The following is a 26,437-nucleotide window of genomic DNA, read 5'->3' as shown; positions in this document are numbered from 1 at the left end:
AGAGAACCCTTCCTCTCTCTCTCTCTCTCTCTCTCTCTCTCTCTACACTGGGTTGGATAAAATCCCCCTTTAAAAGAGCACTCGTCCAACATCAGCTGGACGGCGGAGGTTCAGGGGGAGGCAGCTGAAATAAAACCGTGCGCAAACTTAGTCAGCCTCTGCGAACCTCAGCGCGCAATAGAAAACACATTTACACACTTGTTGTCCGCAGCGGGTGAAAATGATCCGTGTCTTAGTAAAGAGGCTACTGCTCCTGCTGTGCATCGGGGTATCTGCCTACTGTATGCCACATTCTGCAGGGAAAGGTAAAAGACAAACGCAGCAACAAATCCGTCTGGACCCGGTCTACGAAGAAGCCAGGAGTTTAGCAGTTCACGAAAGTAAGTTTTGAAAAAAGTGCACGTGCTGTAACAAGAAAAAAAAGTTGACTATGGGTGTTTTATTTAGCCTATATAGCAATATATGTTAACTGTGTCTTTTTAACTTTAGATAGGTGCAACGAAAACGGTCGGTTTTATAGGATGAACGATCAGTGGGAGCGCCAGTACATGGACAGCACTCTGATCTGCACTTGTCAGGGGGCTTCAGGGGTCAAGTGTAAATCCAAACCAGCGGGTATGCGTTTTTATGATTCACTTTGATGCATTAAGATTTTCCCTTTTTCATTTACTGCATGCGTTTCTTTGAGTTCGCAGGAATGCGTAATTACGCACGTAGCCTATATACGCTAAACGAGTTGATAAGTCATTGCCTGTTTTTATTATTAAGCTTTTTTTTTTTTTTTTTTTTTTTTTTTTTGACACATGTAGCCGAGGAGACGTGCTATGACAAATTCAATGCACGCTCTTACCGAGTCGGAGAGACCTACGAGCGACCGAAGGATGGCATGATATGGGACTGTACCTGCGTTGGGTCCGGCAGGGGCAAAATTAGTTGCACCATTGCAAGTAAGTGAAAAAATAAATAAAATAATATAAATATATATATATAATTATTATTATTATTATTATTTTGCAATGATTTGTAAATTAAAAATGTTCCCAATTACTAAACTGATCCATTTCTTTTCCTTCTTGTTTACAGATCGGTGCCATGAAGGAGGAAATTCCTACAGAATCGCGGACACCTGGACACGACCACATGACACTGGAGACTACATGCTTGAATGCGTGTGCCTTGGCAATGGAAAAGGAGAGTGGACTTGTAAACCAGTTGGTGAGTTAGTGTTTACCTGTATTTACCTGTATTTGCAAACAGTTTACAGGCTAATAGCTATTCCTTCAAATCTGTATAAAGTTGTTTCCAAACAGCTATAAAGCAAGCAGAACTATGTAAGGTATTTTAAAATCAGTGGCAAAATACTGAATTAAATTACATTTCTCTGAAAGTTTGGGATATGCAAATGTTGTATATGTTGTATTTTTATTAACATGCTTGCATGTTTGTTTATTTATTTATTATTTATTTGCCCTGTAAATACTCTGGGTTTGTTTGTTTGGTTTGTTTAGTTTTTTGATTCTGTGGTTGTGAAATTGCATGTGACTCTTTTTGGAAATTTGGAATGCTATAGCATGCCACACCTGAGTGGTAGAAACAAGATGCTATATTCACTGTATCTTCACAGCGGAAGGTTGCTATGATGACGCACTAGGATCTTCATTTGTGGTTGGTCAGACATGGCAAAAACCCTACCAAAGCTGGATGATAGTAGACTGCACCTGTTTGGGGGAGGGCAACGGACGCATCACCTGCACCTCTAGAAGTAAGAGCTTCCTTTCAATATTGAATGTGTTCAACAACAGTAAAAAAAAAAACCAAAGAAAAAAACATATTTTTGTTGTTGGTTGCCTAGTATACGCCTACTTGTTTCTTAGGTCATGTTTTTTCCTCCAAAGAACAGCATTTTTACATGTCTCCTTTCATGACTTTGTTATTTCTATGACACACCCTTATTACATTATTACCAATGAGTTCTGCAGAACTGCAAGCTTCCTGTTGCTGGATGGGAAAATTACGGAAAATTACAGCATTCACTTTTCAGAGCTATTGAAGTTGGAGTAACTTGCAGTGAAAGGAAGATGAGTGGGTGAACAAAGACTATTGAGATCTTGACTTCCTTCACCTTTTTTGCTTGGGAAGTGTCAGAAAACACTTCACCATGGTCATAAATAAAGACATCCTACTGAATTGTGATGGTTTGGAGGTGTTTCCCAAACAAGTGTTCCCATAACACGAATGTGAATGTATCTCAGTAAAGAGGCTTTTCCTTGTTTTGTTATGAGCCATGACCTTGACCTGTTTCACTGTGTTTTCCCAGACCGCTGTAATGACCAAGATACCAGAACCTCATACCGTATTGGTGAGACCTGGACCAAAACTGACTCCAATGGAAACACTCTGCAGTGTCTTTGTACAGGCAATGGTCGTGGAGAATGGAAGTGTGAGAGATATGCTGCTTCCCATTCAACAACCGCCATTGGTAAGTATACAAAATCTGCTGTCAAGTGAACGAAAAAGACTTAAAAACCATTCCAATTATCAATACTTTTTTGAGTTAAGGTTTACAGGATTAAAAGCCAAGGTACCACGTTTATTAAGTTGTAGGAGGAAATTGCTATTATTGTAGATTATATGTAGCATAAGTGTGCAGCAGCCAAAATATTCGTTACAGAAATCAAAGGAAGCCTATTGGAATAGCTGTTGTAACAATTCTGAAAGAATCCAGATAGAAATTGAAACAAAACATATGACAAAATATAGATCTTAAAAAACATACAGTGGATCACATACAGTGGATCCTAAGTTCCCAATACAACCTGTCCTCCAACCAATAAGCTCGTAAAGGTCGTTTGTCCAAATCCCTGAAATATGACCCATCAGGGCGTATACTACAATTGCGCCCCTATCGGCAAAAGGTCGTTTTCATATTAATGTTTTGTACTCTTTTATTTGCACTCTGATTTGTGTTTCGTGTAGCTCAGTTGGTAGATTATTGCGTTATACCTTGATATGTAATCATGGTATCATGGGTTCGATCCCAGGGAACGAACGTGCACGAAAATGTATATGCTCAATAAATCAAAATTTAGCATGATTTTTGTGAGGGTTAAGTTTAGGGGTGGGGTTAGGTGTGGTCATTCGAACGAATAAACCAACTAGTAAAATATGTAGGAAATACTGTGAGATCGGTGTAAAAAGCCCACGCATTTCATTTAAATAAACGTTTGTTTTGATTGATAATGACGTTATACGTCGTTTCTTGATGATAGACGCAACGCGATACTGTCATTATTTTTAGGCCCTCTAGAGGGTGCTTAACTTTAAAACGTAAATATAGGTTGTAATAAGGTGCTTGCACAAACGACCTACAGTATATGGTCGTTTTTTGTTGGAGGACAGGCTCTCCCAATAGGGGCATTATGGTTACACATAAGGATACATTTCTTGAAAAAAAAATCCAATAGGAAACCTCTTTATACTGTATATAGATTTTTGCTATAAGCTTCGACAGCTCATCTGCTGTGTTTGTGACTAGGTTCTGGCTCTTCCGTGGCTCATAGAGTTCCACAAGTGATGGACCAAGTCAGTGTCCTGTCAGAACTTCTTGAGGAGGGCAACTGTAAAACTGATTCTGGTGTGTACTATTCCAATGGTATGAGCTGGATCAGAACTCAGGGCAGCAAGGAGATGCTGTGCACTTGTGTTGGAGGAGGAATCAGCTGCGAGGAGCAAGGTGATGTTTACTTATTTCAATTAAATTTAGGAATTCAAGGATATTTTTGACACTTATTATGTTAACCAGTTCTTGAAAACTTTACGTGCATGCTTTACGCCCTTGATGAGCCTTGAAGGTCATGTGACCAGTGTAGGTTTCAATTGTTTTTCACCAATTTCTTGTTGTTTTCTACAACTTATGTGCATGAAATGGCACCAAAACAAACTAAATTTGTACATTTGGAAAATTTGTACATTTAGGCATTTGGCAGAGGTTTTATCCAAAGTGACTTACATTGAATTCAGTTTACATTTGAACAGTTTGTGCATTTCCTGGGAATCAAACTCACGAGTTTGCCATTTCTAACGCCATACCCTGTTGTTTAAGCTATAGGTAAAAGGCCTAAAACAAACTGCCTTGCCTCAAAGTGATTCTCTCCCAAAAAGGAGGATGAGTATAGAAATTTCCAAATGTTGGTGTGAAATGAACCCCTTATTTCTAATGATTGAAACACCCCTGATGCCACTGATAATGTTGTTGTCTTCTTGATTTACACAGATGGACAGTCCTTTGCTTATGGTGGCAACTCTGTTGGGCAGCCATGTGTGTTCCCCTTTGTTTTTAATGAGAACACCCACTACTCCTGCATCTCTGAGGGCCGAACTGATGGGCAGTTATGGTGCAGTACCACATCTAACTATGACAGCGATGGCATGTACTCATTCTGTACCCGGAAGAACCGTAAGTGCATTTAAGAACCTTTTTTCTTTATGCACCTTGAATACACCAAGTTGAATACACTAGCAAAATGCCCAGTTTATGTTGGTTTCGACCAGCATAAACACATTGCATGGACTTTCTGGTAAAACTGGTTGACCACGGAGGTGAAGCCTTGATTGAAACCAATACATTTCGTGGCATGGTCTTTTTCGTGAAGTAATCAGTTGAGATTCACTCTTGATTTGTCTGATTGTTCCTGTTTTTGGACTTTCAGAGCTTGTGGCGACTCGAGGAGGAAACTCTAATGGGGCTCTGTGCCAGTTTCCCTTCAAATATAATGGACGCAACTACACTGACTGCACATCTGATGGCCGTCGTGACAGCATGAAGTGGTGTGGTACCACTACTGACTATGATACAGATCGGAAATACGGCTTCTGTCCCATGGCTGGTGAGTATGCTTGCTTCAGATCAAATTTTCTCCTTTTACTGAGCAGTTCTCCCACAGCAGTACTGTCTTTGTTTACTGCGATACAAAATGTATTTCCTTTATGGATAATGGCGGAAATAGCCCCTGATAGTGGAAAAACATTTTTAGCTTAAAAATTCTGCACATTGAAACCAAAGTTGTACAATACTGTAAAAACTAAAAGATTTTGGCACCTTGCTGCATAAGGACCACTTTTATACAGTCACAACACATTTAGTTTTCATGTACTTAGTGTGTCAGTAAGAATATAAATGTAGATTAATATATGTTTAAATTATTTTTGCATTAATGCATTCAACTGAAATCAGGTTTTATAGACAGTAATGGCTATTTTAACCTTAAATGGTCTTTTATGTGCTCAGGCCATGACACTCAGTAGACTGCAAATGAGATCTCTAGATGTATTTAAGAGCCATTATGGGAGCTGGAATTTTGTAATGGGGTGCTTATTTGTGGCTTCAATGATTGGGTCTATGGGGTCCGCCCTTGTCAGGGTTTTAAGTCAGGCTCCGGTCTAGACCAGGCATTGTTCCTGGCTTAGCTCCAGGGAGAGGTGCATTCAGAATAGACATGCTTGTTGTAAATATTTGGGTTTTTTTGCAATCATAGATGCACTTTCTTCATTTTAATCCAGCTCATGAGGAAGTCTGCACCATTAATGACGTCATGTATCGTGTGGGTGACGAATGGGACAAGCGCCATGACACACTCGGTCACATGATGCGCTGCACGTGCCAGGGCAATGGACGTGGAGAATGGAACTGCATTTCTTACACTCAGCTCAGAGGTCAATAGATGTTTTCAAACACACTTACAGTATCTTATATATTTCAAAAAGTAGTTCTGAACATGACAATAGATGATTACATTATGAAATAGTTTTTAAATTATTTTCATTTATTTTAATTAAATAGTTTTAAATTAAATTAAACTAATTTTAATTGAAATAGTAAATACATGTATGTATACACACACACACGCACACACACTTATGTACTGTATACTATACTATAAATATATTCCTTATATACACTACTGTAAAAGTTTGGGGTTTGTAAGATTGTTTTTTTTTTAAGTCTCTTATGCTTATCAAGACATTTATAGGTTATGCATAAATTATACATTTATTTGATAAAAAAAAAATCACTAAACAATGCTATTGATATATATAATTTATCTATTTACATATATTTTAGTTGAATTATCAGCTTCACCTCTCCAGTCTTCATTGCCACATGGAGTTTCAGAAATCATTGTAGTATGCTCAAGAAACATATTTTTTATTGTTATAATCCCAGTTGAAAATGCTTATGTTTAATATTTGTAGGAAACTCTGGTGCATTTTTGAAAGATTTATTGATAAATAGAATGTTTACAGCATTTGTTAGAAATAGTATTTTTGATTAGAATTATAAACAATGTAAAATACCTTACTGCCACTTTACTTTTTCTAAGGCAAGTAGCCTCAGATAATATATAAAACTATGTCTATGATCTACTTACAAATTAAAATTGGGAGTATAGAGGAGGCAGATCTCCCAAAATGCTTCTAGATCTCCCTTTTTTGTTAGTAATAGTCATTATAAAGTTTCTCAAAAAATCTTCTCTATTTTAGATCAATGCATAGTAAATGGACAAACATATGATGTGAATGAGACCTTCGAGAAGCGTCATGACCAGGGTTACATGATGAACTGTACATGCTTTGGCCAAGGTCGGGGTCGTTGGAGATGTGATGCCATTGGTAAGCCAGCAATCTCTAATTCTGTTGCTATGTGGATGCCTTTGTTCTGTTTTCTTTTTTTACCCTTTTTCTCAAGATGTCAGAACTTCCCTTTATACATACAAATATGTTTACAACATGAATGGCTCATGTTTCCTTCAATTCAAATCAAACGGACTTGATTTAAACAATAGTTTTTGTAAATGTTGAAATGAAAGAAAGACTATTTTTACTTTCTCTACACAAACCATTTATTCTTTCTCTTCAGACCAGTGCCAGGAACCCGGGTCCAAGGCGTTCTACCAGATTGGCGAGACATGGAATAAAGTCATCCAAGGCGTCCCATATAGATGTTCCTGCTATGGCAATGGCATTGGGGAACTGGCCTGTGAGCCTCTGCAGTCTACTGGTATGATATCTCAACACTTTGCCAAGAATTTAAAAAGACCTAGCAAACAGAAAAAAACCCTCTTTTAACAGTTGATGATGCTTTGTCATCTTTGTTATTTTGTAGTTTGTTTTTTAGTAACTGAGGCTGTCAGGCTTCAGCATAAAAGTAGCCATATGTTAGCTTTATGCAAGGAATTAACGGTTTATCATTATAAATCCTGCCTTGAGCACCACAGCATTAGAGCCCTTAGAAAATGTAATTTTTGTCTATGGTTATGGCTCATCTGTGCAAAATAGCAAATGTGATTCTCAAATAGCACTTATAGCTTTTAATACCATGGTCTGCTGTTCATTCGTGATTCTGTGCAAGCAAATGCCCTGTAGGAGTAGCGTATAATAATGTAAGACAGGTTGCCTTTTGTTAGCTGTGTTGGCCTTTTTTGAGGAAAGTGTGAGCTGTATTTTTATGACCTTCACAGAACCAAAAAAGATCAGCCACAATATGTACTCAGACCATCTGTAAACGATTGGCTTTAGCGCTGTATATTGAAGGTCGTACTTTCGAAGGACACAGTGAATTTGTATTTGGGTTACCATCTTACCGTTTTGTGTAATTTTGGTTTGACACCATAAAGGATTGTGTATTTTCTTCTAGAGCTGAAGGGGACTTCATTGTGTTGAATTGCAATGAAGGCCTGGGGATAATAAAGGGTAAAGTGGGTGAAGAATGTTATGGCCGGGTGTGATTTTTAACACCACACCCATGCAATCATCCTCCAGACAGTTTTTTTTCTACCCCTCACTTGACAAACTGGGTTATTTTCCTCCATTTTCAGACATCTGGCCAGACAAGATTTGTTTGTCTTATCCAAACTTCTTTTCAAATTCTTGATATGAAACAGACTGTTTTCAAAGACTTCTCTCCTTTCTTTGTTTTACTTTCCTTCAGACTGAGTTTATCACGTTTTACATATCGTATTAAGTACAGTGGCCGAGTAAATAGCCATTACAACATGAAACTATCTAATCAGACTGTTAATCATACATTTTTATCCTCCTTCTCAAAAGCTCCTGTTCGGGTCATCCTCACAGAAGCTGGAAATCAACAGAATTCCCATCCCATCCAATGGAACGCTCCCCCATCTCTCCACATTACACAATATATCCTGAAGTGGAGAGTCGTAAGTTTTTGTCTTATGAGGATTTTCAGAGGTGGATTTTATGGTGATATTGGTTTAGTTACAATTTATGTCAGTAAGGAAGATTCCAGATTCCTGGGATAAGAGATATTTTGTCCCTTCAGTGAATGTTTGTGTGCCTCTGTCAGCAAGGGATGATTGCCTATGCTAAAAACATATGATGATATTTCATCACACACATAAATAAGCCATAGTCCTTGGAGTTTACTCTTCGCTCTGACATGATGAAACATGGACATCAGTGTTAAGTTGCAAATTATTTATATTAACTAAAAGAAAAAGGGTTTTGAGATTTTTTACAATTATTATTATTTCCTGGCAGGGCATTTTAAAAGCTGTGTTTGGACAATATTTTATTTCTGCAGGACAAACTACATTCAAACAACCAATCTCATATATATATATATATATATATATATATATATATATATATATATATATATATATATATATATATAAAAACTTAAATTTTCTTAATTTTAAATGTCAAGAGATCTTTAACAATCCAGCCCTTATCAGAATACCCACTCATTGTTACATTTGTCAGCTATTTCAAGACATGTAAAGAAAGCAGAATCTAATTGTTTAACATATGTCCATATTCAAGTTTTACCGCAGATTCACCTGCTTGAACAACTTTGGTGATTTTAGCTTCTATATTTTTCAGCATATAACAATTTCCTTTCACAGAAAAACACACGTACACCGTGGAAGGAGGTCACCATTCCTGGGCACCTCAACTCTTACACCATTGTAGGGCTTAAACCAGGTTTGACCTATGAGGGTCAGCTGATCAGTATTCTACGCTATGGACCAAGAGAGGTCACTCGCTTTGACTTCACCACTGTGTATGGCTCTTGTACGTAGATTTTTATTTTTTCATGTTCAATTTTTATAATTTTTTTTGTCATAGAACGTTTATGTTGAAAGAAAGCAAAAAAACCTTCATCATTCTCTTTTCTGCAGTGGACAAAACAGAGGGTGAGACCACCCAGCCCCTGCCAGTAGTGGACACTTCAGAGTCCATTACCGAAATCACCTCCAACAGCTTCGTCATCTCCTGGGTATCTGCATCTGACACAGTGTCTGGATTTAGAGTGGAATATGAACTCTCTGAGGAAGGAGCCCAACCACATGTGATTGGTGAGTATAGTCAGTGACATGCCACTTTTTAAAAAATGAACAGGGGAATTTTAATGCTCAACATGACTGAAATGAGAAGAAAAGCTAAAGAAGCTACATTTATAATACCATTCTTATCCAATTGGAATCATTTAAAAAAAAATTGACTTTATAATTACCCTTTTCTCCCCATAGACCTCCCAAGAACATCTACATCAGTAAACATCCAAGATCTTCTGCCTGGCCGTAGGTACAATGTCCAAGTTTTTGAAGTCAATCCAGATGGAAATACAAATCTCATCCTGACAACCACTCAGACCACTGGTAAGACGCCCATCATCATGCACAGGGTCAAAAATAGATTTTTTGAGAAAATGTAATAGCCATTAAGATTTCTTACCAGGCATGAAACAGTATTGTGCACTAATGAATATGTTATAGATGTTTTCAAACAGCATTACTGACATGATTATTTTGTTGCTCAAATTTCATTGTTGTGTTGATGCTAAGAACGGGTTGCCTCTTCAAAACAAAATGTACCTCATTTACCTATTCATCCATTTACAGAACATCCAGCCATGAGGGTCAGCTGAATTCAAATTAATTGTCTGTTTATTCACAGCACCTGATGCTCCAGCTAATCATGAGGTCTCAAATGTACAGGAGAAATCCATCACCATCAGATGGTCTAAACCCCAAGCACCTATAACTGGTGAGTAACATTTGTGCACCAACATTCATGTATTAAGACTGTCTTGTAAAGTTGCTTGACGTTTTGTTTTTAGTACATCTGATAATGTATGAATGTGGAATTATCAACTATTTTTTTTGTAATGTGTGCACAGGCTATCGTGTTGTGTACACTCCATCGGTTGAGGGCAGCAGTACTGAGCTCATCCTCCCTGAGACTCAAACATATGTGACACTGGGTGACCTACGACCCGGCCTGTCATACAATGTCAGTATATACTCAGTGGAAGACAGATTGGAGAGTGAACCTTTGGTCCTACAGATCAGCACTGCTGGAAAGCAACAGCCTGGTAAGAGTTCAGAAGATCCATTTTGGGATGCTTCTGTTAGACAGATATTGTAGAAAGTGACTGTAAATTATTGGGAGTATTAGGCATGGTGCAGGTGACACCTCCCACTCTATTTTTTCTTTTTAATAGCTTATTGCTACCTCTCTTGTTTTCAGTTCACAATTTGTATCCTTACCTCAGTTTGTATCAAAATGTTTTATGCTCAAACACACTTAGCATTTTATGTCTGCATTGGAGTTCGTACAACTTTATTAAGAGCAAATTACTCAATTTTCTCTAAGCTTGTGAAAGTGCCCAAGTTTTTCATTCATGTGCAAAGAGGTCTGCCAGTTCTCTGACATTTCACGGAGAGAGCAGACTCTAGCAAATGCCTAAGCTGGGAGATCTAGTGCTTTCTCAGAACCAAAACAACCTTATAAGGATGGACTGGGAAGTTTTGAGGGTGTCTCTTTGTTCTCTTCTTTCAAGTTGAGATCTACCAAATACACACTTCCTTATGAGAACTGTCAAGTCTTTGGATGATTTTGCTTTTCACTCTTAAGGCTAATAGAGCACTATTTTTGAAATCTACAAAAGTATTTAGTGACGATACAGACATTCCTGACTAAAATATTTAGTAGTACTTGATAAATCAAGCATCACCATTTCTCTGGCTTTTACTTATTGTTAGGGATTTGAACACTTTTAATCCTGGTTGCCTGAAGTCTTGTGTTTACATATAATTCCTATTCTAACCTTGTAGTAAAGCACTGGAAGATAATTTTGTGATTTTGCTTTCTATTTCATTAACAGAGGAGATCCAAGCTCCCACAGACCTGCAATTTTATGAAGTTACCGATGCCAAGATCACCATCACCTGGACTGGTCCTCCAAATGAGGTCTCAGGATACCGTGTAACTTTTGCGCCCGTAAGCACAGATGGCCGGACACAGAGACCCCTTCAGCTTCCTGTGTCGCAGAATGCTTACGCTGAACTCACACACCTACAGCCGGGCACACTCTACCGCTTCCATATTTATGCAGTCAACAGAGGAGTGGAGAGCGAACCTTTGGTTGGGGAGAAATCTACAAGTTGGTCACATTTAAACTATTCATTTTCTAAAATGCAACTAACAACAGATGGTGGATTCATGTGTAACATACTGTAGTTACATTTTTATTATACTGTACATACCATCTTGGTCAGCTTTTCACAACATTTCCTGTGTGAACATCTAGTCAACATTCTCGTCCCGCAGAGCCTGATGTCCCTACCGACCTGCAGTTCACTGATATCACTGATGAAAGCGCTCTGGTCATCTGGTCTGTCCCCAGAGCTCAGGTCACAGGTTATCGTCTCTTCATCAGCACGGGCAGCTCCAGCTCCAAACAGCTGAGGATCCCCGGCCATGAATCTCAATACAAACTCAGCGACCTTCAGCCTGACACAGAGTACATAGTCACCCTACACTCAGAGCAAGGGAACACACTCAGCGAGGGTCTCACTGATGCCTTCAGAACATGTGCGTGACCCCTTTCCTTTCTCTTAAACAATCCAGAATTGTGCTCTCCTGTGTTCATTTGGTAGTGCTCAGTTTTGAATATCCTCTTTGTTTGTTTTTGTTCACCAGCTCAGCCAACGGGTAATGCTCCTCAATTCACCACAGAAGTCACCGATATTGCTATTATTGTTACCTGGACCCCAGTACCACGATTCAGCTACAGGGTATAAATACTATATTTAAAATTTGCTGGTTGCACATTAGCAGTTTCTTCTGTAAACCTTGTGAAAATAATGCAACTAAATTGTAAATATTACATATTGGATGGCACGTAATAGAGTTTGCATACTGTTCTCAGGAGCTGTAAGTGTGCTGCCCACCAGCTTTTTATGGCAGCTGATTTTAAATGGGTACTAGCATCTCCACGTTGGTCATTAAAGGTCATAGATGGAACACTAGGTTGCCCTAGTCAAAAGTTGTTGTTCCAAAAAACATATTCCATTTTAACCCTGCACCAGGGTTTTACCTCTACATTCCCAGAAAAGAAGCTCATGTATTTTCCCTTTGACTCAGTGACTTGAATCATACTGTATATTAATTAATATGTGCCCTTTTCTCAGATGTCCGTGAGGCCCAGCCAAGGTGGTGAAGCTCCCAGAGACAAGACCTCTGGCGAAGGCACTATTTACATTTCTGGTCTGACTCCAGGAACAGAGTATATGTACAGCTTGCAACCCTTGTTCAATGGCAGAAAGCGTGGGAACCCAATCAAAAACAAAGTTGTGACATGTAAGTTGTGACATTGTCTAAAGGCTTTAAAGATTTCAGAATGCAAATGCTTAGTTTTATTTTTTACTAGCAACACTAGCTACTGATAGATCTCTGCTGAAAGAGATTCAATATAATATTAATACAGACACTTGTAGCCTGTAATACAGGGCTCAAAATGCTAAGTACATTTTCTAAAGTTGAACTCCTCTTTTTGCTGTCACATTAGCCCTATCCCCACCAACTGACCTGAATGTGGTGTCTAACCCTGTCACTGGTGAACTCAATGTCAAATGGACCAGAACCAAAAGTCCAGGTAAATATTGACTATACACTATATATCCTTGTTCACCCGTTCTTTGAAGGATGCTGGTGGTCTATTTATGTAGGCTGTATGTGTATGTGCCCGTTTCAAACATTCGGGTTAATTTTGTCCCATTTTGGGAATTATCTGTTCTTCAAGTCATCCTTTTCTCCCTTTTTTCTTTGTCTGTTTGCTCATCTTTCATTTAATAATAACTGTTTGCATGTACTTTTATGACTTGCTAATTACAATATTAAAAATATATATATAAAACATAGTTTATTGGACAACACCATTGTATTCTTTGAAGAAGCTACATTACATACAAATGGTATCTTTTTTTATACTTGCAAAATACCCTTTATCCTCTTCAGATATCACTGGCTACAGAGTGACGTGCACACCAGTCAATGGGCAGCGTGGAAATACTCTAGAGGAGTTTGTTCGAGGGCATGAAACCTCATGTACCCTTGAAAACCTAAGGCCTGGCGTTGAATACAATGTCAGTGTCTATACTGTTAAAAACCACCTGGAGAGTGAGCCTGTCTCAGCCACCATCACGCAAGGTAAGACTCCATCTGTAGTCAACATGTACAGTAATAACAAACCTAAAGGTAAGTTCAAGCCATGCTCTGCTGGATCAAGACCACCATGACTGATCCAGAGAATCACCTGATTATCGATATACAGATTTAGAAATTTACTTTTTGAAGACACCCAGTCTAAAACATTTTTGTAAAGCAGTGTTCAGTTTGGCGTATATGAGTGCCAATTGTTGCTTTAAAAGTATATATGAATAACAGGCTGTTGATCACAAGTATGCATCTGAAATATCAAGTCAAGTCAACGGGTATTGTTATAATCAGCTTTGTAATGGTAATCTTAACTTGCTCTGCTTATATTATTACTATAAATAGACCCAGCCATTGCACCAATAATGGACAGTTAAACGGCAACTAGCTAGACCTATCATAAGTTAAATATAGTATCAGGTATTAAACCCAACTAAGAGATGACTTCCTCTGATATAGACTTCAGTTTTGCTATTGTTAAATAGAAGGCTAAGAAGTCATTAAAGGAACAAACAAGCACTGAATAGGAACAACAAGCACCTCTAGACATCAAGTTATTCCCACAAGACGTAATGTGGTTGCCAAACCTCCATGTTCTGTCTATAAGTTGTTAGTTGTTGGTGCTCAATGCCACAATGGTGATAACTCGTGGCTTACAACTCATAGGACTCCAAAATGCTACCAGTTTTCAGCCTTTAGCTCAGTCTCTATCCTTGAGCTATATCTACTACACCATATAATCCTGCTTCTACTGTAGTTGCCATCACAGGTCTCCTGCAAATATCCATAAAGAAAGCTGCATTTAATATATTAGAAAATTGAACTTTTCAGAAAATCCAGTCATTTCTTTTTTCCAATAAATCCTTGGTTTGTTCATCTGTTTGTGCATCATGAAATAATTGTATAATTCTCAATAAGCATGGCTGTTTCACCTTTTTAATGTTTGAAAATATCTATAGAATTTGATAATTCCTAGAAAAGTTGGCGCTTGATGCTTTCTCTTTTTTTGCAGTATGACTAATTCAAATCAAAAGCCTGTTTATTTCCCATTATTGTGTGCATGTCGTCTGATGATTAGCTATTTGCAGTTTTTAGCACTGATGGCATGAGAACAATAAATTGCTTCTTATCTTAATTAGTCATTGACACTGCTTCTGTGTGTCTTGTCTTCTCTCTCTCTCTTTCCCATAAATGCAACTTTGTTAACTGATTAAAGATGTGCCCAAGGTGGGTGATCTCAGCTTTGTTGATTTCACGGATACCACAATTGGAATTAGATGGACCCCACTTAATTACCCGGCAGTTACTGGATACCGTATTACAGTTGTTACAGCCGGCCAGAGTTTTCCTATTTTTGAGGATGTGGTGAATTCCTCCGTCAGCTATTATACCATTCGTGGACTGGAGCCAGGCATCAATTATGACATCAGTGTGTCCACCATTACAGATGAGGCGGAGAGTGTGCCCTTGGTGATCACACAGCAAACCCAAACTGGTGATTTATCCTACATAGTTACATTTCAGAGTGTGGTGTTAAAAGAAAAGGGAAAGGAATGGAGAATATGGATGTAAACGAGAGGCTGAGACCATCATCCCTCAACCATCATTTATTCAAGCCACTTCATTTGATTACTTCTTAGTCCACCTATCCAAGATTACTTTTTGGAATAAATCGTCTTCTCACTTTAGAATATTGATGCATTTCTAGGAGTATGTTCGTTATTTGCATTCTTTGAGAATGCATTATGATAACTTCCACTTGTTGGGGTATCATATTGTTTGTATTTATTGTATTCCTTTTTCATGTTAACAAAAAAGGTGAAATAACATACTTCTTAGCTATTTATTTTTATGCTGACAAACTTTTGACTTTTCATTTATGACATTATTGACTCTCAGTCTCCTCTTGTTAAGCTATTCCAGCCCCCACAAACCTGAACTTTGCCGAGGTGGGCTCAGAATCAATGCGTGTGTCATGGACTGCACCTTCTGTTCAGCCATCTGAAATTAGTCGCTTTGTCATCCGCTACCATCCCACAAAAAATGACGATGACAGTCAGGAAGCCAATGTAGGAGGTGGCACCAACAGCTTCCTCCTTCAGAGTAAGGGTTTACTAATGCTTTCATTCAAAGTTCATTTCATCCATGTGCTTCTTACAGTCCAAACACATTTTACTTGCTGATTCTGAATTTTCTTGATTTAGACTTGCTGCCAAACACAGAGTATCTGGTGAAATTAGTGTGCGTGTATGACGACGAAGAAAGTGAACCTGTAACTGGTGTTCAGAAGACAAGTATGTATCTGGACATAAGAAATGGTTTTCAATTGATAGTTTTCTGACCACTCTCTGTTCTGATTCTGTCAGTTTCTCCACTTGATTTTGTTCCCATCATACACACAGATTTGGACTCCCCAACAAATCTGGACTTCTCTGATGTCTCCACCAACTCATTTACCATACACTGGATGGCCCCACGTGCCGTCATTACCGGTTACCGCCTACGCTATCAGCCAACCAGTGGTGGGCACACTAAAAACGAGAGACTTCCCCCGACAAGGAATTCTTTTACACTGGTGGACCTGGCCCCTGAGACGGAGTACACAGTCTATATTTATGCTATCAGTGGCAATAAAGAGTCTCTACCACTTACTGGAACACAAGCAACCGGTGAGAAGTTAGAAAAATGTAAGATTTGTTTTGTTCATTTTTGTGAGGTAACATGATGTGACTCTTGTTTCTTCCTGTAGTCTCTAATGCTCCCACTGACCTAGCTGTGACGTCCTCCACTCCCACTAGCATCACAATCTCCTGGGATGCACCTGAAGTCACTGTACGCTACTATAAAATCACACATGGTGAAACAGGTATGACAAATGGTTTTGCAGTGTTTTTGTGGTGTGGTGTTGTGTTCTGTTGCTGTATGTTCACTTGAACTTGTAAATGCAGTTGATTCCTTCTCATTGATCCTCAGGTGAAAGATATGCACCCAGAGAGTTCACTGTTCCAGGAACACAGTCCACTGCCACCATCCAGGGCCTTCGTCCAGACACCGATTACACCATCACACTGTATGCTGTGACAGGCAGAGGGGACAGCCCAGCCTCCAGCACACCAGTCATCATCACACACAGGACTGCAGGGGGAAGTAAGCACTCGTGCTCAAGACATATGTATCTATTATAGTTTCTGACCATTAGCTAACCACATATTTCTTTGTGACTATATTGTTTTTTCTCCATTCTCAGATGTTCAATCCCCTTCAGATTTAGATGTTACTGATATTCAAGACAATGCCTTGACTGTCCGCTGGAGCCCAGCTAGAGGCCCCATTACAGGCTACAGAGTAACAGGGATGCCGAAGGGTGGGCAAGGTCCTACATTCTCTGAGCTGGTTGGCCCTGGTGAGACATGTCTTGATCTTTACCTTTTTCTCAGCTTTTATTGCTAAACACAACATTGAAGCTGATTTGGAAGAACTGGTTCAGTACTTGGACTTATAAAAACTATTCTGTTTTTTTTATACCTTATTCAGAGCGTACAGAAATGACCATACGCGGCTTGGTGCCCACAGTGGAGTACACAATTAATGTGATTGCTCTCAGCCAAGAAGGAGAGAGCACCCCAGTGGTCAAGAAAGCTACAACAGGTTAGTTATTAGTCTATTTTTTTTAACCTACATAACTTTTTAATCTTTAAAATCATAGTTCAGTTCTAAGTTGTCCACTGGAACAACTTGGACTTAAGGACTTGCTTAATTATTATAATTGTTATTACTTTACGGGGCTTGAACAAACAACCTTCTTAGTTGGCTTCTTAGTTTAGGCACTATGCCACACCACCCAATACATACTCCCTTAACTCTCTCCTTTCAACTCTCTAGCAAGTTTGCAGCATCCAAGAGATCTTACCTTCTCTGATGTGGACTCCACATCTATGCTTGTGACATGGGATGTTACACGGGTTCCAGGAGTGACCTCCTACAGGGTTCTGTACTCTAGTCCAAAGGAGGGAGAAAGAGAGTACCAACCAGCCCTAAGTGGTCGTGATAACAGTGTGGTTCTACGAGGTCTACGCCCAGGAACCATGTACTATATTAAAGTCATTCCTATGAAAGGACGTTACCCAGTGCGTACTCTTGAGGGAACTCAGCAAACTACCCATAAGGAGACACAGCCCAGTGGTATGACCTATCTGAATTCAACTTAGCTTCTCAAGCTATTCAATTCGATAATAGGGTTGAGTCTTAGAGGGGACCTGTCCTGATTCTTGTCCTTTAACCTTTCCCAGCTGTTCCTGCTCCCACCAATATGCAGTTCTTTGACATTAGTCCATCTTCTTTTGTCGTGGCGTGGCATGCACCCAATGCCAGACTTTCTGGCTATCGTGTGGTGGCATCACCGAAGAATCAGCATGCCCCAGCCAAAGAAATGAATGTTGCACCAGACTCCACACAAGTCTTAGTGCCTGGGCTCATGGTAATATGTCTACTGCCTTGTACTTTATGAATACATTTAAGCTTTGTAAGCAAAAATTAAACAAATTTGTAAAATGTATTTATTTTCAGGGACATTGGACAATATTGTTTCATGATAATTATACAAAGATAATTGACAACAGAATGCTGCAATTTCACAAGAGAACCATGCCGTAAATATAGGATAACTGACATTTTGGTTTCTACATTTTATTTTGTTTAAATCAAGTTTTAAGCAAAGGAGTTCAGGTATTGGTAGCTATTTTTAACGAATTATGACTTGCCATCTCTGGTCTAAATATCTGTTGTTTACTTCTAGGTTGCCACTGCTTATGAGGTTCATGTCTATGCACTGAGAGGTTTAGACAGCAGTTCACCTCTCACTGGAGAAATCACCACCGCTGACCGTAAGTCGGGTTTCCATATTTTCACAGTAGAGTAATTTTTAGTACTTTCTCTGTATTAAATGGAAACTATCATTTCATTAACTCCACAGATATAAGCCCTCCTCACAGAGTCCATATCACTGATGTAAAAGACACTTCATTCACTCTCACATGGCGTGTTGCCAATAATGAGCCAATGACAGGTTTCCTTATTGAAGCCACACCCAAAAATGGAGGCCACCCCATCATCAGGCAAACTATTCCTGCTGACCGTCATACCTATGTCGTCACTGGTAAGTTATTGTACAATCCATAGCTAACCCCCTTATTGGCCATCTGTTTAAACATTAATGGTTAGCCACTGTTTACTCAACACGTAAACAACTCTTTTATTATGAACTTCCATGGTATACTGTATTCAGTTTCTTCAAAGAGTACCATGGCATTACCACCACAGAAGTGTCTAAAATCTATCACCATGGTAGATTATTGTAAATGTTGCTTCCTGTTTGTTTGGATAAACTCACAAAATATTTTTTATAACTTTTTTAACCATGTTGGAAGTATTGTTGTTTGTTGAAAGAAATGTATTCCATACCTTAGGTTTGCAGCCAGGCATCATGTATGTGGTCAACATGTACACACTGAATGGAAATAGTCGAAGCCCTCCTTTCACACTGACTGTTAACACAGGTACAACTAAGAAAATCTGTCCATGTGGAAAAAGTAATATACTTTATAAATGCTAATGCAATAAGTCTGGAAAAAATAAATAAAAAAATAAATAAACCTGATTTAAATTTACCAGTGGTACCTTAAAGGGTTACTCCACCCCAAAATGAAAATTTTGTCATTAATCACTTAACCCCATGTCGTTCCAATCCCGTAAAAGCTTTGTTCATCTTCGGAACACAATTTAAGATATTTTGGATGAAAACCTGAAGGCTTGAGACTGTCTCATAGACTGCCAAGTATGCCATTCTATGGCAGTCTGCCAATTAAATAACAGTGTCAAGGTCCTGAAAAGTATGAATTTGTCGTCAGAATACTCCATCTGCCATCACACATGCAATCAGGTTATATAAAGCAACGGGAACACTTTTTGTAAGCAAAGAAAACAAAAATAACAACTTTATTCAATAATTCCTTTGTCAACAGTCTCCTCTGTGTCACTCCATATTACCGTGCTGCGTATGCTCTTCTGTGTCCTCTAGGCTACAAGGATGCACATCTGATGACAGATGGAGTATTCTGACAACGACTTTTCATATCTTTTATGGACCTTGACACTGTTATTTACTTGGCAGTCTATGGGGCAGTCTCAAGCCTCCTGGTTTTTATCCAAACTATCTTAAAATGTGTTCCGAAGACAAACTGAGCTTTTACGGATTTAGAAAGACATGGTGATATAATACTCATTTTAGGGTGGAGTATCCCTTTAACCTTTTTATCTTATATATCATCACAGCTCAGCCAGCTGTACAGTCTCCAACTAACCTCCAGTTCACTTCGCTGACACCCAATTCCATCTCCTTCACTTGGCAAGCCCCACCAACACACATTACAGGATATTACATCACTTATGAAGAATCAGGTGGTTCACCTCGTGAGCTTATACCACGCCCTAATGCTGGCCAAAACTATGCTACCATCACTGGTAAGACACAGAATGCATCACATCACACCCAGTTATGGTATACATAAATATTGGTAAATAGTCTTGTAAAACAAAATTTATAATGCACTATGTCACCATATTTTGATAATTTAACAACAGGTCTGAAATCAGACACCGAATACATCATAAAGATCATAGCCCTACTGAATAACCAGAGAAGCGCACCACTGGTTGGCACAGCCACTACTCGTAAGTATTTGCTCATATAAAAACAGAGATTTTTCTCATTTGTAAGTCGCTTTGGATAAAAGTGTCTGATTAATGGATAAATATACAATGTTAATTGATTCACATATTGAGCTTAATGTGTATGACCTTATGATTTATTGCTGAATGATACAAGCTAACGAAAAAGTGGTTTGCAAGCATGTTGGCTACTACAGTAGTAGCAACTGAAATAGACAGAGCATAGATACAGCACACAGCAGTAAGCCTAACTAGCCTACACTGGATTTTATAAAAGCTTGATATTGCGCTGGCTTGAATTTCACTAGTACACTTGGCTAAGTGATATTTTTTCACTGCTAAGCTTTTTTTTTTTTTTTTGATAAAATGCACTTAGAACTTAAATGCAAAACGGAGGTAAATTGCATTTAATGTTGCTTAATTGATGCACCAAACTTATTGGACTGCTAGCCCATCACTACACATACTAGTCCAGACTTTCACCAATGTTTTCTCCAACTGAATCTTCTGAATCACCATATCCAAACCAAACATGATGGAAAAAATGACAATAACAATATTACGAAACCACAACCAATTGGAACATATTTCATAATGGGCAGCAAACAAACATCCAACAACCAGCTTGTCACAGCTGAGGATGGAAACTTGAATGTGTTTAGTTTGATATAAAGACTGTAAATCAGCTGATATAACTAATATACTGCACATCCTCCTCCATGTTTAATTGTAAAACATTGGTGAATTTTGAGAAAATTCTTGGATCCACTTCCCTTTAAAAAGACATCAGCAAGTACGATCATTACTTGACTGGATCTTTAGTACCTTACTGGCTGGTAGATGCAACTGTGGCTGCCTCTTTACATGCTGCTTTGCTTTTAATACCTTTTCCCGCCCAGAGCTGACCTCCGATCTGCCCAGTCTGCCCCATCATGGTGGCTCAGACAAGCTGGATGTGCCTGAGCTTGACAATAGAGTTCATGTAGTGGGTCCCACTGGGCATGACTCAACTGATGCACATGGGCAGCATGTGGAATACACAGAATTCAATAATCAGCCCAATCAACTCAACAGAGGCTACCAGCCTCAACATCGTCAACCAGTCCCTCAACCTAACCAACCCCAACCTTAAATGCCTCAAGTTGGGGAGACCCTAGTCTACATCCCCAAGGTGGGACCCGATGGAGGTCGTGTACCTCAAATTATTCATGTAAATGAGATCCTTCTGGTTTTCCAGACGACAAGACTGGAAGACCGCAAGAGGCCCAGACACAAACCACCATCTCATGGCAGCCCTACCAGCAGAGTTCTGGTTACCTGGTGTCCTGTCAGCCCATTACCCATCCAGATGAAAAGATGTTTCAGGTGAGGAACTGGGAAGGATTTACAGGAAATTTTTAGATTAACACAAAATAAAAATTACCCAAATCTTCCTTTACCACCTTACACTTATTTTCAGATTCACCCTTTCTACTTTTGCAGATGCATGTCCCAGAAACATCCACAAGTGCCACCCTGATTGGTCTGACCTCTGGTGCTTCTTATAATGTCATTGTGGAGGCCTTGAAGGGAGCCCTCAAACACAAAATTTTGGAGGAAATGATCACCGCTGGAAACACAGGTCAAGGATCAATGAACTTAGATGAAAGCTAAAAATGCACACGCTAATGATGCCTGTCTTAATGTTTCTTTATTTTTTAAATCAACAGTTCCAGGAGATGTTTCATCTAGCAAGGACTCATGTTATGACACCTTCACAGCAACTTACTATGATGTCGGACAGGAATGGGAGCGTATGTCTGACACTGGCTTCAAACTCTGGTGCAAATGTCTTGGTTTGGGAAGTGGACATTTCAGATGTGACTCTTCAAGTGAGTAACTTCACACCTGAAAATCAAATGGTGGATTTTATCCTGTAGATCATTGGTTCCCAACCTTTTTCAACTCACGGCCCAGACAACGAAACACATATGTTTGCGCGGCATACAAAAAATATCTTACCCTGCTATTATTGGTTTAATAACTTGGTCTTTATTGAATGAACAGGCAATGAACAGAAAATAACTGGGGCTGGCAACGCTTGGTACAACTGCTGTTGTTCTGTAGCATATGCAGCAAAAATATCTAAGATAAATTGGTGGTTTATTCTTAAACCAGTCAGCGAGCTCGAATAGTGGAAGCATAGTTACTGTTTAATACTTATTTTTGTTATTTAATTATATATATATGAAATTATGTTGTTATGTATTAGACATTTTTACATATATGAACAATATTATTATTTATTTTAATAGTAATTGGCGGCCCACCTGCAATACCACCGCGGTCTACAAGTTGAAAACCACTGCTGTAGATATTCCTCTTCATGTACAGTTGGTATAGAAAAGAATGACCACCTTTAAAATAATCACATTTTGTTGCTCTGTAGCCTGAAATTACGATTAGACACACTTTTTGATTTATCCAGTTGTATTTACTCAGTGCAACTTCTGCAAGTTTTCCAAGTGAATACTGTATAACTCGAACATGCAAAAAAAACCAAACAACAATCCTTGAGTTGGGAAAATGGATCACCCCCTTGTGTCTGTATTTTTTTTAACCACCTTTTGCTTTTTATTACAGCCTATAGTCTGTTGGTATGCATCTCTACTAACTTTGCACATCTTTGCAATATTTGCCCACTCTTCTTTGCAGAACTGCTCAAGTTTGATTAAATTTGATGGTGACTGTTTGTGGACTGCAGTCCTTCACAGATTTTCAACGGGGGTTTAGTCTGGGCTCTACTTGGCCTTTCTCCTTTAACCACTGTGTGGTCAGTTTTGCTGTGTGCTTTGGGTCATTGTCATGTTGGAAGGTAAACCTTCTTCCCATTGACAGATTTCTGGCAGAGTGCAGCAGATTATCATCAATAATTTCACAGTATTTTGCCCCATGCATTATTTTACTCCATCCCATAACAGGCTATTACCTACTTCATGATTTACTGTAGGAATGGGTTTTTTTGGATGGTGAGCTGTATTGGATTTCCGCCAGATACATATATCTGTATGTTGTTTGGTGTTGAGGCCAAATAATTCAATTTTAGTCACATCTGCCTCAGAATATTCTAAGTGTGTTTCAGCAAAGCCAAGTCGTGATTGCACATGGCCTTTCTTGACGAGTGTCTTATTTCTTGCAACACTCCCATACAAGCTACATTTGTGGAGATTGTCACATGCACACAATGATCACTATTTGTCATAGATTTCTACAAATACTTGTTGCTTAAGGTATCTAAAAACGTATTGGATATTGTTGAGTTCACTTATTCAATCCTACAGCAATAACAAGTGTTCAACTGATGTATGCTCAATGGCTAGAGAATGCCCATAATGCACTATGAGAGTCATGCAACGAATGAATTGCCACATTTCACCAGAAGATGGCAACCACAGCTGAATCATCCATCCATTCATTTGACAAAGCGCTCGTCTCATACAGCATAATATACGATTGGTAAAAAAATCTATTACTTAATTGTTTAATTAAGTTTTATACATAGTTTACATAAAAGAGTTCACAATAAATACTTTCATCTTACTACTGGAGCTGCCAGCATGCCAGTTTCAAATGATTATTAAACAGCAAACACAAAATATGAATAAGCCCTTCTGGTGCACTCAGTGTTCGAATTCAGTCACTCATTTTCATTTACTCCTTCTAAAGAACTGTATTATTTCCCTAATATAGGAAATAGTTAATGAGGGTAATGGGGTGATTTCGGATTCAGCCCCAATACCTTAGCCTGGAAGTACGAAGTCCAACGTAGTGAGGCTACTACTACCTACCTGCAGACTTAAAGGAACACTCCACTTTTTGGAAAATAGGCAAATTTTTCAACTCCCCTAGAGTTAAACAGTTGAGTTTTATAGTTTTCTAATCCATTCAGCCGCAGTGATATTATGCAGCACCTGAAAATAGTCCCCAACAACTCTGCTATTGCTGCAACTAGACAAACTAGCTGGGGACTAATTTCAGGTGCTGCATAATATCACTGCACCCATGGTACAGCAGCAAAGTCCCTTGATTATTACGGCAGAATGAGAGTGTAGTTCCTAACCATATCGGCCTAGAAAATCACAACTTTTCATTTTCTTTAGGTCGTTGTACACAATGTAACCACAGAAGAGTCAAGTTTTAAATAGAAAAAAATATTGAAACTCTTCTGTCATTTTTGAGCAAGATGCTAACGGTCTAATCAGATACAATGATCTATGCTAAGCTAAAAGTGCTACCGCCAGATCTGGAGATTGGCTGAATGGATTAGAAAATGGTAAAACACAACTGTTTTAATTCTAGGGGAGTTGAAAAATTAGCATAGTTTCAAAAAAAGTGGAGTGTTCCTGCACCAACACAGCTGTCATTAATTATCAAGTGCTACTGAAGAAATTAATCATCAAGTGTGGATTGAATCAGGTTTGGAGCTGAATTTAGCAGGATGGTAGATCTCCAGGAACAGGGTTGGGCACCATAAAGATTATCCTTTATTCTGTATGAGTGTTTCCACTCTAAATACCATTTTTACATCTTTACATAGAATGGTGTCACGACAATGGAAATAACTACCGCATTGGTGAAAAGTGGGACAGACGGGCAGAAAATGGTCACTTGATGAGCTGCACTTGCCTGGGCAATGGCAAAGGAGAGTTCAAGTGTGAACCCCGTAAGTGCTTCCTCTCAACAGACACTATGTACTAGTCAAGCTTTTTCCAATCAGTGGAATTAAAATTCTTGCATTTTGTTATAGATGCATCCGTTTGTTACGATGACAGAAAGATGTACCAGGTCGGAAAACAGTGGCAGAAAGAATACTTGGGCGCCATCTGCACATGCACATGCTATGGAGGACAGCAGGTAAGAACAGAATTGACAAATTATAGAAGAAACAATTCAAAACCGTTAGAAAATTTATTTTTTAAAACACTTGAACTAAAAGGAGATTCAAAGAGGGTGTTTCAAAGTCATATGCTTGGGTATGATTGGAATGCATTGTGTATGTGCTGCTCCTCAGGGTTGGCGCTGTGAGAACTGCAGAAGGCCTGGTGCAGAGATAAGCTCTGACCTGCTGAAGCCCATCCGCTTAAACACCGGTCTCAGGGTGGTGAGTATATGTCATTTTTTTGTGCATTGCATCAACAAATGTGCATTGCATCAATACATCTCTCACATATTTGGATGGATGCAGATAAATATTTTATAACATTTCCCTTCGTCTTCCAGAACATTAAATGCCCCTTCGAATGTCTCCGACCTGAGCTTCTTGCAGATGCTGTGGCCAATTCCAAACCCCAAGAGTAAAACTGTTCGAACTGCACCATGGCCTTCTGCCCCCTAATATTTCACTTGGGATATGTTACAAGGACGTGATGTTATAGGAGAATGTACTAATCACATGCTGCCTTAAAACCTCCCTGTTTGTTACCACATATCCACTGCCATCCAGCTGCTGCTTTACAGCTGCTGTTATGATGCCATAGCAACAGCTGGATTCATTTCTAATTGAATTAAATTTATAAAAAAACTACTTTGCCAATTGATAATGGGCAAACATGAGAAAGGAAATATAAGCACTGTTTTATAAGAATGTTAGAGCACTACTGGGGGTACACTGATGTACCAAATATCAAGTCTCAATTTGTTTTGTTTTGTTTTTTTATATAAAAAGCCTTTTTTTAATATGGCTCATTGATTAGAGTCAGCACTGTTTTTAGACTGATAAAAAAATTATTTTCTAAATTCTCTGACTACTTTTCAACACTATATTCAGAAGTGTTTGGATTGTATAGAAACTCATGACAAATTGTATTTATAGACTTTGATTAAAATACATTTTTTGGAACAAGGTTCTAAAGTAATCAAACTTGGCAAAAAACAAGATGTGTCAATAAAACGCAAATAAATCCTTGATGGAATCTGTGACAAACTATCATACTTGATTTGTGTTTTTATTTTGTAAAGCTCATGGACACTAAAGGCAGCACAATGGAATGCATCAGGAAGTGTATGGAGGCAGTTTCACACTGAAAATGTTTTAAGAATGTTCCTAACGATTTAGTATCAAAAATGTCACTTTGCTGTTGGTTTTAGGATTTAAATAAAAAGAGAAATTTAGCAAACTTCTAATAAATTAATGTAAAAATGGACAGGC

General features: G+C 38.7%; 1 protein-coding gene across 2 annotated transcripts; it reads left to right on the top strand.

Annotated features, from left to right (window-relative positions):
* Positions 1 to 84: 84 nt before the first annotated feature.
* Positions 85 to 26,215, top strand: LOC127942166 (fibronectin-like). 2 transcript variants are annotated; one of them, XM_052537782.1, is made up of 46 exons: positions 85 to 380; positions 490 to 615; positions 810 to 947; positions 1,084 to 1,215; positions 1,625 to 1,762; positions 2,318 to 2,479; positions 3,536 to 3,733; positions 4,274 to 4,456; positions 4,710 to 4,886; positions 5,560 to 5,712; positions 6,541 to 6,669; positions 6,917 to 7,057; positions 8,107 to 8,219; positions 8,928 to 9,096; positions 9,204 to 9,380; positions 9,555 to 9,683; positions 9,982 to 10,071; positions 10,205 to 10,399; positions 11,192 to 11,470; positions 11,638 to 11,901; positions 12,010 to 12,104; positions 12,501 to 12,669; positions 12,878 to 12,964; positions 13,327 to 13,518; positions 14,741 to 15,019; positions 15,439 to 15,627; positions 15,729 to 15,818; positions 15,927 to 16,193; positions 16,274 to 16,390; positions 16,498 to 16,671; positions 16,772 to 16,927; positions 17,059 to 17,172; positions 17,407 to 17,706; positions 17,814 to 18,001; positions 18,320 to 18,407; positions 18,497 to 18,679; positions 18,990 to 19,079; positions 19,855 to 20,043; positions 20,164 to 20,253; positions 21,488 to 21,615; positions 21,733 to 21,871; positions 21,960 to 22,121; positions 24,827 to 24,952; positions 25,037 to 25,143; positions 25,301 to 25,390; positions 25,510 to 26,215. In XM_052537782.1, exons 1-46 carry the CDS (start codon positions 221 to 223, stop codon positions 25,585 to 25,587), a joined length of 7,140 nt encoding a protein of 2,379 aa, XP_052393742.1. In that variant the 5' UTR covers positions 85 to 220; the 3' UTR covers positions 25,588 to 26,215. The 2 variants fall into 2 exon arrangements, with proteins under 2 accessions (XP_052393742.1, XP_052393743.1); XM_052537783.1 differs by lacking the exon at positions 14,741 to 15,019.
* Positions 26,216 to 26,437: the final 222 nt, after the last annotated feature.

This window comes from Carassius gibelio, chromosome A21 (genome assembly GCF_023724105.1).
Source record: "Carassius gibelio isolate Cgi1373 ecotype wild population from Czech Republic chromosome A21, carGib1.2-hapl.c, whole genome shotgun sequence".
In the NCBI taxonomy this organism is placed as follows: domain Eukaryota; kingdom Metazoa; phylum Chordata; class Actinopteri; order Cypriniformes; family Cyprinidae; genus Carassius; species Carassius gibelio.
Note: the sequence above shows the minus strand (reverse complement) of the source record. Positions and strands in the feature narration are given on the sequence as shown.